The 12571-nt window shown below is 38.6% G+C and overlaps 1 protein-coding gene across 1 annotated transcript in view; it reads right to left on the reverse strand.

Annotated features, from left to right (window-relative positions):
* Positions 1 to 362: 362 nt before the first annotated feature.
* Positions 363 to 12571, reverse strand: part of ncf4 (neutrophil cytosolic factor 4) — a 39174-nt gene continuing 26965 nt past the window's right edge. The window contains exons 7-10 of the mRNA XM_037690352.1: positions 10292 to 10390; positions 4797 to 4948; positions 3470 to 3535; positions 363 to 573 (exon numbers count right to left, since the gene is read on the reverse strand). Coding sequence (XP_037546280.1) covers positions 366 to 573; positions 3470 to 3535; positions 4797 to 4948; positions 10292 to 10390 — 525 coding nt within the window. The 3' untranslated portion in view covers positions 363 to 365. The remainder of the gene's footprint in view (positions 574 to 3469; positions 3536 to 4796; positions 4949 to 10291; positions 10391 to 12571) is intronic.

Consider the following 12571-nt stretch of genomic DNA (forward strand, 5'->3'; position numbering starts at 1 on the left):
ACTGGCACAAAACATCCCAGTAAAATGTGTGAATATATAACATCATCAACAGTCATTAATGATGAGCAAAGAATGAAAGTCTTAGTTTCTTCATCATATGTGGCTAAACTTAAAAATTAAATCAAGGAGCACGATAATACTAAATCCCAGTTTAATGTTGCAAATCAACTAAACTTATACTGATAATAAAAGTAATCATAAAGCAAACAAACACATGTAAATGATTTGTTTAATCCTAAATGAAATGTGGGAGTCTTTAACTGAAATGAGTTAGTTGTTGTTGTAAAATAAAAGCAACATCTGCAACAACTTTTAATTTATAATATCATCTTTTAAATATTTTTCTCAGAAGTCTACGTTCTCTCTCAAGCTTCAGTGCTGTAAACAGAGAGGTCGGAGGTCAAGGTCACATGAAGTTCCCATGGAAACTGATTGACAGGTCTGTTGATCTTGCCCTGCTGACCTCTGGCCTCCTTGATCATCAGCTGAATGTCCTCGTCATCGAGAATACGGATCAGGTCGCCTTCTGGGTCACGGTAGTTGAGGGCAATGTCTTCCACCTGGAATACGTTTCTGAAAAAGGAGAACAGGTTGCGGCACTTTGAGCTTCAGCAGAAAGGAAAGATCCGAAATTGGGTTAAAAGGATGAAAATGCTGAAGTACAGTAGTTCCTCGTTTATCGTGGAGGTCCCCCCCCCCCCCACACACACACACGATAAGTGAAAAACCGCAAAGTAGTAATATTAGCACTGAGTAGTAGTTTATTTTAGTATTTATACTGTATATATAAAGGTGTTTTAAACCCTTCCCACACCCTTGCAATATTCTAAACAATGTTTCTAAACTCTAAACGCTCTAAAAGTGCACAGCATGTCATGATTTCAGCTCCCTGCCACCTGCCGCTCTCGGCCACGCCCACTTCTCTTCTGCAATCGCTGGCAGGTGGCAGAGAGCGAAGATCATGACATGCTGCAGGAGGGACCTTCTCCCTGAACCTGTGGGCTGCACTCAGGTGCCAAATAATTTAAAATAATCAATTTTAAATAAACAACCTATGCCGATCATACGGCTCATCCATCAATCAGCCAATTGTGTGTCATATCCAGGGCTTAATTTGTAGACTGAGCGATGCCGGAATGCAAATGGTGGGCGGGGGTGTGTGTGCAGGGCGGGGGAGGAGGACGGGCATGCGCCGGGGGGACGGGGGGAGCAGGGGAGCAGGGGAGTGGAGGGAGCTTGTAGGTCCATCCCCCTTAAATTTCTGAATAAAGTAGATGCTATTTCCTGCATTTTGGCGTAGCCTATTGTATTGGGTTGTTAAACATCTGTTTCCCTACATTTGTAAACATTTGATTCAATAACTATTTTAGAGAGAAGCAACATGCGTATGACTTGAGCAGATATGATTCTGTCGTGTCATACCCCCCCACACACACACACACTTCATGTTTCTGAGTCGAACTCTGCTGATTTTATTCCTGCATGTTGTTGCTCCTGCTGCTCCAACCTCAATCATGACTGCTCTTCTCAGTCGTCCAACTAAGGACAATCCATCCATCCATCCATTTATTTATTTAATGAAAGTAAATTGGACTGTCTTGTCAACATTTTGATCGCTGTTAGTTTAACACATTAGCGCCGCTATTTTGATACGTCATTAATGTGAATAATACACATCAAACATTTCTCTCGTTTTTCTTTTTTTTTTAACTGTAGCTAAGCTTTTTTATTTATCATGTCTGAAACGTATGCGTGAGTTCACATCAGCAGTTGTGCGTGCCCAGAGCTGTCTGGAGGCGCTGCTGTGCGTAAGGTATGGCAAGCCAAATGGCCCATTAATAGCCACTTTTACGACATGTCTGGCTATTAATGGGCCACTTGGCTTGCCATATTTAAAGGAAGACAGTTCAGCCTCGTGAGACATGCCGACCACGTCTCTGTTGGGCAGGAGCGTGTGCGCGAGCTGGTGCGCCTGCTGCAGCTGTAATATTCACTCCACAGACTGGGCAACAACTCCTCTTGTTCTAGTTTTAATAAATAATCAAAATAAAAATGTGCGATGACTTTGGACTTTTAGGGGCGGAGATTTGAGTTGCCGGATCCGAGTAAGCAGTTGCTGGAACACACACAGTCAAAATGAGAGAGTTCCCGGATCTTATTCTGGCAGGGTCCGGCTAAAATAAAGCACTGGTCATGTCCAATTTTACTTTGAAAATCCGCGAAAGAGCAAGTCCGTGAAAGTTGAACCGTCAAGTAGTGAGGAGCTACAGTACATGTATCCTGGTATTGAAGTAATCCTGGTAGTATCCTTTTTTTTAATTGGAGGATAAGATCTTTCCCAGGTTTGGGGAAACAGAAAGAGCCTTTTACACAATTCAATAGTTTTTCCTAAAAAATGACCTAATTTAAATCACAAACAAACTCTTCATGTACCATTATTAGTATCTCTGTTTTGCATGATGTAATTTTCTCTTTTTCTACATGCGCTCTCCTCATTTTGCCGTGCGTCTCCCTCTCCTGTTTATCACTGCTTTGCAATATTAAATCTTCAAGCCAGGGTCTCATCCATCTGACTCCAGGGCACCATAGGCCTGATCACAGAGAAACAATAACGAGAAGATAAGCAATGGAAATGAGCTGTTTATGAGCAGAGGAGAGGAAGTGTGTGGGGGGGGGGGGGGGGATCACAGCACTCACTTATCTAAATTGGCAAGTAATGAGAGATGAGGAGAGAGGCTTACCGAGAAGAGTAAAATAAAAAGAACAGATAGTGTAATGAATCAATGCATCTGGTGATGTACAGAAGAGGATGAGGAGAAATATGAAGGTCCCAAAGGAACTAATGCAATTAATGCTGATGATTGGCGAGTACCGCCGTGAGCAACAACGAAATCTGCTGGCGCTCCAGGTGGACGTGTCGATTAACAGACTTTTACCTGTTCTCAATTGCTGTGAAATTTTATTGTGGCCTCACGTACAAAATAATGAAGGAATAAAAGGCCTAAGGAGTGCACAGCTGAAGGTCGGCTATCAGTTGGCTTCATAACACTTTATATCTCCGAAGCTTGTTTTTAATGAGTGAAGAAAAAAAAAACACATTAGTTTAAATTCCTACTACTGAGCCTGCGGCACAAGATTCATGAGGAGGTTTGAAGCTCAAAAAGATTTACCTGTAAACAAAAACACACAGAAATGGAATATCTCATTTAACTGCTGGTTTTCATCAAATATTTTATTATCACGTATTTGGAAGGTGTTGTAATTTGCCCACATGCGTGAGGCTGTGAACAATATTAACAGCTAAACAAGCATCTGCTTTTATCAGCTCTGTTGTCGTTTTCCCACGAGTGTAAATGCAATAAAACCATGAAATGAAACACAGCCTTTAAAAATTTCCCCACACCCTTTGATTCTGTAAAACTGGCTCAAATACCACAGAAACAAAATCAACAGGTGAATGAAGGTTTACCTCATGCGAGACAGCAGGTCCTTGTGTGTCGGTTGGATGTTGAGATCCTCTTGTACGCACACATCTCTGTGTATTGGAAGAGAAAACATTTCCTTTAGCTGACACGAGTTTCTACAGCTCTAATTAAGTTGACAGCAAGAATATATTTTTATGGTGTTAACTGCAAAAAAAGAATGCATTCCTGACACCAGAGACACTAATAAACAAGCTCAGTTAGGTTCTAGAGTCAGGGCAGAGTTTTCTGGTCGACATCCTTTCAGTTATTACAATGTCATGTTAAAGATATGATTCAAATCTTTTGAAGTGAAATTTGTGAAAAGGTAGAAACAATAAATATCTTATCTGCTGTAACTAGCTCTTTGAATAATCTCAGTCTGGACAAACAAGGTTTATTTTGACTACCGTAATTTCTGGACTATAAGCTGCTACTTTTTTCACACGGTTTGAATCCCACGGCTTATACAATGCAATGCAATTTATGGATTTTTTTTTTGTTTTTTTTGACTGGCTAACAAGCTTCATGCCATCAAAACATTTAGCCTCGACACACCCGGGCACTCACAGAGCTGCCCAATACACGTCTCTCTTAGGGGGTGGGCTTCAAACATCTGCTAAGTTCATGGGAAAAACCAATACAGATGTTCCTGTTTTTAGTTTTCTATACCGCTTTACAACCTAGCTCATTTTTTGGTACATTTTTTATACCATTTTATTTTCAGTTGTTATTCTCGATTTGTACACATCCTTTATGATTGTCTACTGTTGTCTTTGTTGTCTACTGTTGTCATCACTCTGTTAAAATCAGGTCTCTCTTGTAAATGAGTCCCCGAGGCTCAATGGGATTAACATGTATAAATAAAGGTTGAATGATAAAAATAAAAAAAAATGCTACCAACTGGAAGGATTAGGACATTCATCCATCCATTCAAACCTGCTTCTTCCTTTAGGGGTCGCGGGACAGTTGGTGTCTATCTCCAGCACTTACTGTCCAGGAGGCGAGAAACACCCAGGACAGGTCCATCACAGGGACAGGTTCAAGGCAGCCAACTAAAAGTTGTTTTTTTTAACCCTTCATGTGACTAACATTTCTCTTCTTTTCCCACCTGGATAAACTGAGAGGTGAACATCATGCTGCCGAAGGATGCTTTGGCATTGGAAAACTTTTATAAGTATGAGTACACACACATATGGTATCGGTCCAGTTACCAATACTAGTATCAGTGCATCTCTAGGTTTAAGTGTAACGTTAGAAATGTCTCATTTCACACAGAGTGAGTTTAAAAACACACACAAAAAAAAACAGTTTGCTCACTGATGCCAAACAGACCTGGTTTCAACTCCAGATGGGGTGAGCAGTAAGCAGCGTAGGCAGCTGTACGTGTGGCCTCCACCTTCACCTTCTGAGTCACTCTCTGGAAGGGGTTTGATAATCTTCACAAAGGATTCTGGGAAAATACCTGTTTGATTGTTCACTGTACCCTGAAGAAAAGAAACAGACACAAGCATGTGATGTGAGAAGTCTCAAAAGATAGAGGGATAAAGAACCAATGATGAAATGAATCAGAGAAACAACAGCAAAAGGTTTTCTGCAAGAATTTGGCAGTAGGTATTCAGCTGATGCTGGAGCCACTCAACACAATCTTACAACTATTTTAGAGCCACTATAATATTGAGTGTAACAGTCTGCTGAATCAAATAAAAAAATAATATCAATTAAAAGCTTTAAAACATTTAATCAGGAACAACCCATGAATAATAACCAAACAGGTATTTCAGGTTAAAATGATCACAGCATTGATGATAACATCCAGAGTGTCCTGAAAAGATATGAATTTCACAACACAGTCAAATAAATTATATTTTATTTTTGGCTGTGGGAAATAATGCTGCAAGCTGCAAGTCTGAGGGATTGATGCTAGAAGAATAATATAAAATGTTGTAAATACTATTAAATCAGTTTTGGGGAAAAATCAATGAAAAAGTGCTCTTGATATTGATTTGATACAAAATGTAAAATTTGCAAATATACAATTTTTGTTTTTGTCCTTTTCTTCATAGAGTGATCAGCTATTTTTGGCCTTTTGTGGGGGGCCTGTTGAACTTTATGAACAGTTGAACCGTATGAAAGGTAAGGTTATGAACTATTAATATCTTACCTGTTGTGGATAGCCCTTTGAACAACCTCAGTTTGGAGGAAAAACGTTTAAGAACTGATTCTCAAACATTTCACCTGGTAAAACAAAAGTCAAATAATAAAGAAATAAACCAGTTTTTAATGTTATATTTACATTACAAGCATTTCCAGCATCAGCAGCATAATATTCATGCCCCAGATTGCACTGGAAATGCTGTGTAATGCAAAACTGATAGCAGTGTATGTTTATAAAATGGTGTTGTGTGATTCACTTTGGTCTTTATCCTGTTTAGACTATGTATTATCTCCTCAGGTCAGAATTAAACGGTTTCTCCAAACTGAGTTTGTTCAAAAATCTTTCTGCAGCAGGTAAAATAATCAACATTCTTTACCTTTTCACAGAACTCCACTTCAAAAGATCTGGACTATCCCTTTACTAAGTACTTAGAAGTAGTTTTGTGTAACTTCCTCAGGCTTGATGAAGCTGCAACTTTAAAGCTGCTCAGTTTATTTGTCTTCATTTCTAATCTGTAAGTAGCACCAACACAAAGCCTAACTTCTTGTACCTGTAAAACTATGGTAAGGTTCTTAGTTTATTATTTTTACTCAGTTGCTTTATTTTAATTTAGTTTTTAGTGTGATAGTTGGATTTGTTGTGTTTTACACCCACAGGTGATTCATCCATGAGGTTAAAAGCACCCAGTCAACTTTTAACAAGTTTTATGTTTTGCATTAACCTCAACCACCCCTAACAAAATAGTCTATTAATCCTCATGCAATATAGCAAAAACACTATATTGCATGAGGATTAATAGACTATTTAATACTTTTTGGATCTCTTTACAAAGCCCGGGGCAGGTTAAGTGCATCCTCCTCGTACATGTTGATTCTCATTCTCTCCCACATCAGCTTCTGTCTTTTCTCTTTCTCTCCCACTCACTTTTTCCCAGAATTTCTCACACGCTGTCTTAAAACTTTATACATTTTAGGATAAAAAAAAATGTTGTATGACTATACATAGGCTGAGACAAAGCAGAATTTAATTCCTTCAATTATTTGCCAAAGTCATTATTTCAGTGTTGCTTTTTAAAAGTTGAGCAACTAATTAAAATGTGTGATTTTGGACAGCATGTGCAGTGAGCAATCAGATCTGTTCTTAATCTTTATTTTAAATGATTGTTTTATTCTTTCCTTTCTAGTTGGAGTCTATTTCATATTTTTATCACTTACCCAGAATAAAAGGGGAGAATATTTGTTCTTCTTTTGCAAAATGTATACTTAGCGTGAGGCCATTTCAAGGATTTACATCAACATAATATTTGTTAGGATTTCATTGCAGACCATGTTGCAAAACTCAAGTGGAGTTTTAGGTGAGTCAGAAATCACAGCCTCAGGACACTTTGTTCGAAGTAGTTGTGGCTCAAAAGATGAAGAGGTCATTCTCAAATTTGAACATAAGTGAGTTCTTGTGTAATTGTGTAAAAAACTGAAGCCCACGTTGACCTGACATATTTTTCCAATGTGTAGCACTGCCTGAAAAGTACTACATGTACAAAGTAAAGTATATGTAAAAAAAAAGTAAATTAAATAATAAAACCTCTGTATGACTGTGTCTAAAACACCTTTATGTTAAAGATGATATATTAATGTATGTGGATTATTTACTATTTACTTACCCTGCAACTAATACAATAATATTGTAAACATATGTGGTACATAAAAACTGAAGAACAATGTAATATTATTGCCTAGATGACAAGCAATAACTGAACATTAATTCATGAAGGGATATTATTCACTGTTTTTATGCCTGTAATGAATTATGAGGGTATGAACATTTTAAACCTTGTGAATGACATTATGCACAATCTCACACAACATTGTAAGATCTGCTAGAGATCAACGTGTGTGTTGAGGATGTTTCTCAGCTACTATCACTACTTTCTATTACTTTTCTTCTTCTTTCAGCTGTTCCCTCTTCAGGGGTCTCCACAGCGAGTCATCCTCCTCCATCTCACTCTGTTCTCTGCATCCTCTGTCGTCACTCCAACTACCTTCATGTCCTCTCTAACTGCATCCATAGATCTCCACTTTGTCTTTGTCCAGGCAGCTGCATTTCTAACATTATTCTACCAATATACCCACAGTCCCTCCTCTGGACATGTCCAAACCATCTCAGTCTGGCCTCTCTAACTTTATCTCCCAGTTGTTCAACCTGTGTTGTACCTCTGACGATCACATTCCTATTCTTATCCATCCTTGTCACTCCTAAGGAGAACCTCAACATCTTCATTTCTGCCACTTCCAGTTCTTTCTCCTGTCTTTTTGTCAATGCCACTGTCTCCAGACCATACAACATAGCTGGTCTCACAACTGTCTTGTAAACGTTTCCTTTGACCTTTGCTGACACCCTTTTGCCTCAAATCACTCCTGAAACTTTTCTCCATCCATCCCATCCTGCTTGGACTCTCTTCTTCAGCTTTTTACCACACTCCCCATTTTTCTGGACTGTGGACCCCAAGTCCTTGAAGTTCTGCACCTTTGTGACCTCTGCTCCTTGTAGCCTCACTGTTCCACCAGCCTCCCTCTCATTCACACACATGTACTCTGTCTTACTATGGTTGACGTTCATTCCTCTTCTTTCAAGTGTATACCTCCACCTCTCCACGTTCTCTTCTAGCTGTTCCCTGTTCTCACCACAGATCACAATGTCATCTGCAAACATCACAGAAAGTGATGTTTGTCATTTCATGTGTTCTGTCTACAGAAAGGCATTTTAACACATTTGCCTATTTGTTACAGCCATTTTTGTGTTTTCTAAGTTCTTTTAGCTGTGGTGGCCATCTTGAATTGGGTTTGGTCCAACAGTTAATCATTTGTAGATTTAATGATTTGTTTTGGTGTTGTGTTGTGTTGTTTTGTTACCCAGTCACTGGTTCACAAAATATTCTGCTAAAAGAAAGACAAACGTACAGAAAAATAAACACACACATAGTGCAACTACATAACTGTCCAACTGGACTTGATTTGATCAGTTGGTCCCTCAGCACAATTGATAACATTTCTTTGAAGAGAAAACAGGCTTTAGGCGAGCCGATTTGCCCTGTTGGCATGCACACAGCTGGATATCTCATCGACTTGAAGACTTGATGATGTGTTTATCTCTGCTGCCATTTGTGGATTTTAAGGATGCATATTTAATTGGATTTACGATAAATGGTTCCTGCTTTTTGGATTCGGCTGGTTGCAGGTTTTATCTACAATCAAGGAAGTTGTCGGCAGCAAATTTGGACCCGATCACGCTGCTTGCCTTTATAATGGCTTGGTTCGTGCCTCGAGTACCCAGACTCAAATGCTTTTGGCAGAATGGATCAGATCTCGGGAATTTTACTCAGGCACGTTTCCATCAGTGTGGCCATGTAATTTGGATATTTCTGAACTGTTTGAACCAACATAGACTCAAGGTAAATGTCATTAAGTTTAGCCTGTCCCCAAAAGAACTGTATGTTTATCTGAATTTGGCTCCCTTGGCTGGCCTTGAAGGCCACCTTATCTGAATTCGCCTGGAGAACATGTAATCTGATGCTCCCCCCTCCCACCGAGGAATTTCCAACTGATCAACCAGAGGAAACCAGCTGAATAAATATTGTGTCATCATTTTAGGACTCTCGGATTCCCAAAGGTGTTGTCCTTGGCCATTCCCCGACAAACCTTGAGAATGTTTACAGATCTCACCTGAGGGAACTGGTAGATTTTTCTATCCTTATCAGAACTTTTACAGTGCCCACGAGAGCGTCCATGGACATTGCTCACTGCTCTCGTCCCCCCCCCTCCCCCCGGTGGAATATCTATGTCACTATGTGCTTTATGTGTGAGGTGTTTTTTAATATTAGAGTTTTTCTTCTCAGCCAATAAGAAAGAGTCTGATAGGATTTTTTTTTCGCCTCCAATTCCTACATGTGTCCAGTTTTACTACTTTTTTGTCTGTCTAAACAGATCTCACTTGTAAATGAGTCTTCTAGACTCCATGTGATTTATCTGTCCAAATAAAAGTTGAATGAATTAATGAATTTTACGGCCTTGGATGATAAAAAATACAACAAGTAGGTTTTGTTATTAGCACAAATAAAGAGTTAAAGACCAATTTATTTAAAAGCCCTGCCAGAAGTGAGGCATGGCACAAATTAGCTTAGCATTTTTCAAGTTTTCACTAAGACAGTCTTGGTGTGCAGGTGATTTGTAATTGTATTACCAATAGTCAAAGAAAAACATGCAAATGACTGATGGGATTAATTTTAGCTTTGGGAAATAAGGACATCAATTTTAATTTGATTGTTTCTGCTAATAAACCTAATAAATAAATAAAACATGGTCCCATATTTGGCTGGACAGACTATTTTCATCCTCCAATGTGCTCAGGTTTTTAGTACAAGTCACCTACAGTCTACCAAAAATTAATACACACAAAAAATATATACTTTTTCTGGTGTGTCTTTTCTCACATCTCAGTCTTTTTGTTCATTTCTCTTTAAACTTTTGTCTCTATTTTTTTAGCTACATCTCTTCCACCTCCTCTACCCTCCCCATCCATCCCTCTGTCTTTACTCTCCCACTTGCTCCCTGTCTCTCCTCTCCTTCACCATCCTCTCTTTGCCTCCTGCCTCCATTCTCTGTCTCCCTGTTCATACCTCCAGCCAGTCAGCGTTGACTCGTCGCAGCAGGAAGATCACTTCTCCTCTCTTCAGGTTTAACTCTGTCTTGCTGTTGCCGCGAAAGTCAAACATTGCCTGAAAGAAGAAGAAGAAGGAGCAAACACGAGTGAGTGGGTGAGTGAGAGAAGAGAGGAACGAGAGACAAGAGAGGCAGACAGACTGAACGCAGAGTGAACAATGACCGGTAAGACTTCGCACACTTCCAAAGTAGCCTTTGTGTGCAAATGACAAAAAAGAAAAACTAATGTAATTTAAAGATTTTTTTTTTTGCTAAAAGAAGCATCACAACTGATTTAGGATAATGTTACATTTACAACATAAGAAGATAGTGTGTCAGATGATAATATGTATTATTTCATATAAAAAAAAAACAGCTAAAGCACAAAGTCACATGTGACATCCAAAGCTTTAAAGTTGCTTCAGTATTATTTGAAATGACAGAAAAAAATACTGTGTTGATATTATGCTGAAAATGATGGGACTGTATGGCACAACGGGTGTGCAAAATTGTGTTTTTGCATCTTTGAAATGCAGAAAAGCTAATAAACAATAGTTATTTAATACATAACAGTTATTTAGACACTGAGAAGGGCAACAAACAAACTGCAATGAAAGGTGTGTGAGTGTGTATAAGTGTGAGCAGGATTTCATTTTTTAAGGATTAGTTTCTTAACCTTCCTGATTAGCATCAATGTCCAGAATAAAAGCCTGCAGAGAGCATTTGCATTTAAAGAGTTGAGCAGATCCATCACCAGGGTTTGTCTAAGAGACTCCTTAAAGAGACACACATTTCCACAAATCTACAACCATATATCCTCTCAAGCTACAATAGGTTTTAGTTTTCCAATAACAGAAAGAAAGACTTCTGCACATTTACACTGGTTGCATACACTTGCTGTTAATTATTATATTCTCAAAAGCATCTTCAAAAGAGAAAAATGTAACAAGAACCAAAATAATGAGAAACAGGAGAGGATTACAGCCACCCATGAGAGACAGTGAAACTTAGGAAATCACACTGACACACACAAACACACACAAAAAAGAATAAAAGAACAAGGAGAAGTTAAGGCATGTGGGAAGGAGGTAAAAAAGAGGAGGAGGAGTAGGTGGAGAAGGAGAGAGTGATAAGAAAAGTTAAGCAGTGCTGCAGAGTGCTATTAGATTTTTCCTCTTTATGTTGGAAATCCTTAGCGGTCTGTATCTCTGTGATAGTCCTGACATGTCAGGAAGGGTAATGATCCATTTATTACAACTGTGAACACAGACAGCTGGCAATGTAAAGTAAATATTTAGGGGTTTTTTGTGTTTTTGTATTGCCTTTTTTAGAGGGGGAAATTATCACAATAAAAAGTATTAAACACTGACACTAAAAGACAAAGAAATGTGCAAGTAGAATTAAAAAAAGTTCAATAATTTTAAGAACAGCTCCCTTCTGCCACGAGTTTGACAAAATGCAGCTAAAGTTGCATTTAACTAATTGTCATCAATAGTACTGTTTTAAAGAAACAGTGGATTAGACCACATTGTCTCTTTATTTACTAATTCAATAATCACATTTTTGAAACCAGATGTTTGTTTACAGAATAGCTGAAAAAAATGTGGCAAAATCAGAGCCTGTATTTTTTTTTTATAAAAAGATATGAGATTTCACTTAAAGAAATCATGTTTTTTGAAGGAAGTTCCTTTGTGAGTTGGTAATAAGTAGAGAATATCTTACCTGCAGTAGACAAAAGTCCTAATGATCTTAACTTGGAGAATCAGGGAGAAATTTTCCAAAAAGAGTCAAGCGAAGAGCTAGTCAGTCTGGGACCAAATTTGCAGCAATTTCCAGCCAACTAAAACAATTCAAACCTTCAGAACTTGATAAAATTCTAAGTGAATGCTTTATTGTCAACTTTTACATCACATCACTTTGTATCAACTTGTTATTTACATAAATGTCTGTGGTTATTTATGTTGAAAATTGGCTGTGTTGGAACACACTGTGATCATTGCGATGTTTTAACACATGTTTGAAACACATGCTGTAAAACCATCCATCCATTATCTTTACCCGCTTATTCCATTTTGGGTCACGGGGGTCACTGGTGCCCATGTCCAGCAATCACTGTGCGAGGGGCGGGGTACACCCTGGATGGGTCGCAAGTCCATCACAGGGACACAGAGACAAACGAGACAAACAACCATTCACTCTCTCATTCACACCTAGGGACAATTTAGAGTTACCAATCAGCCTAACATGCATGTTTTTGA

Source organism: Nematolebias whitei, chromosome 16 (genome assembly GCF_014905685.2).
Source record: "Nematolebias whitei isolate Nwh7 chromosome 16, NemWhi1, whole genome shotgun sequence".
In the NCBI taxonomy this organism is placed as follows: domain Eukaryota; kingdom Metazoa; phylum Chordata; class Actinopteri; order Cyprinodontiformes; family Rivulidae; genus Nematolebias; species Nematolebias whitei.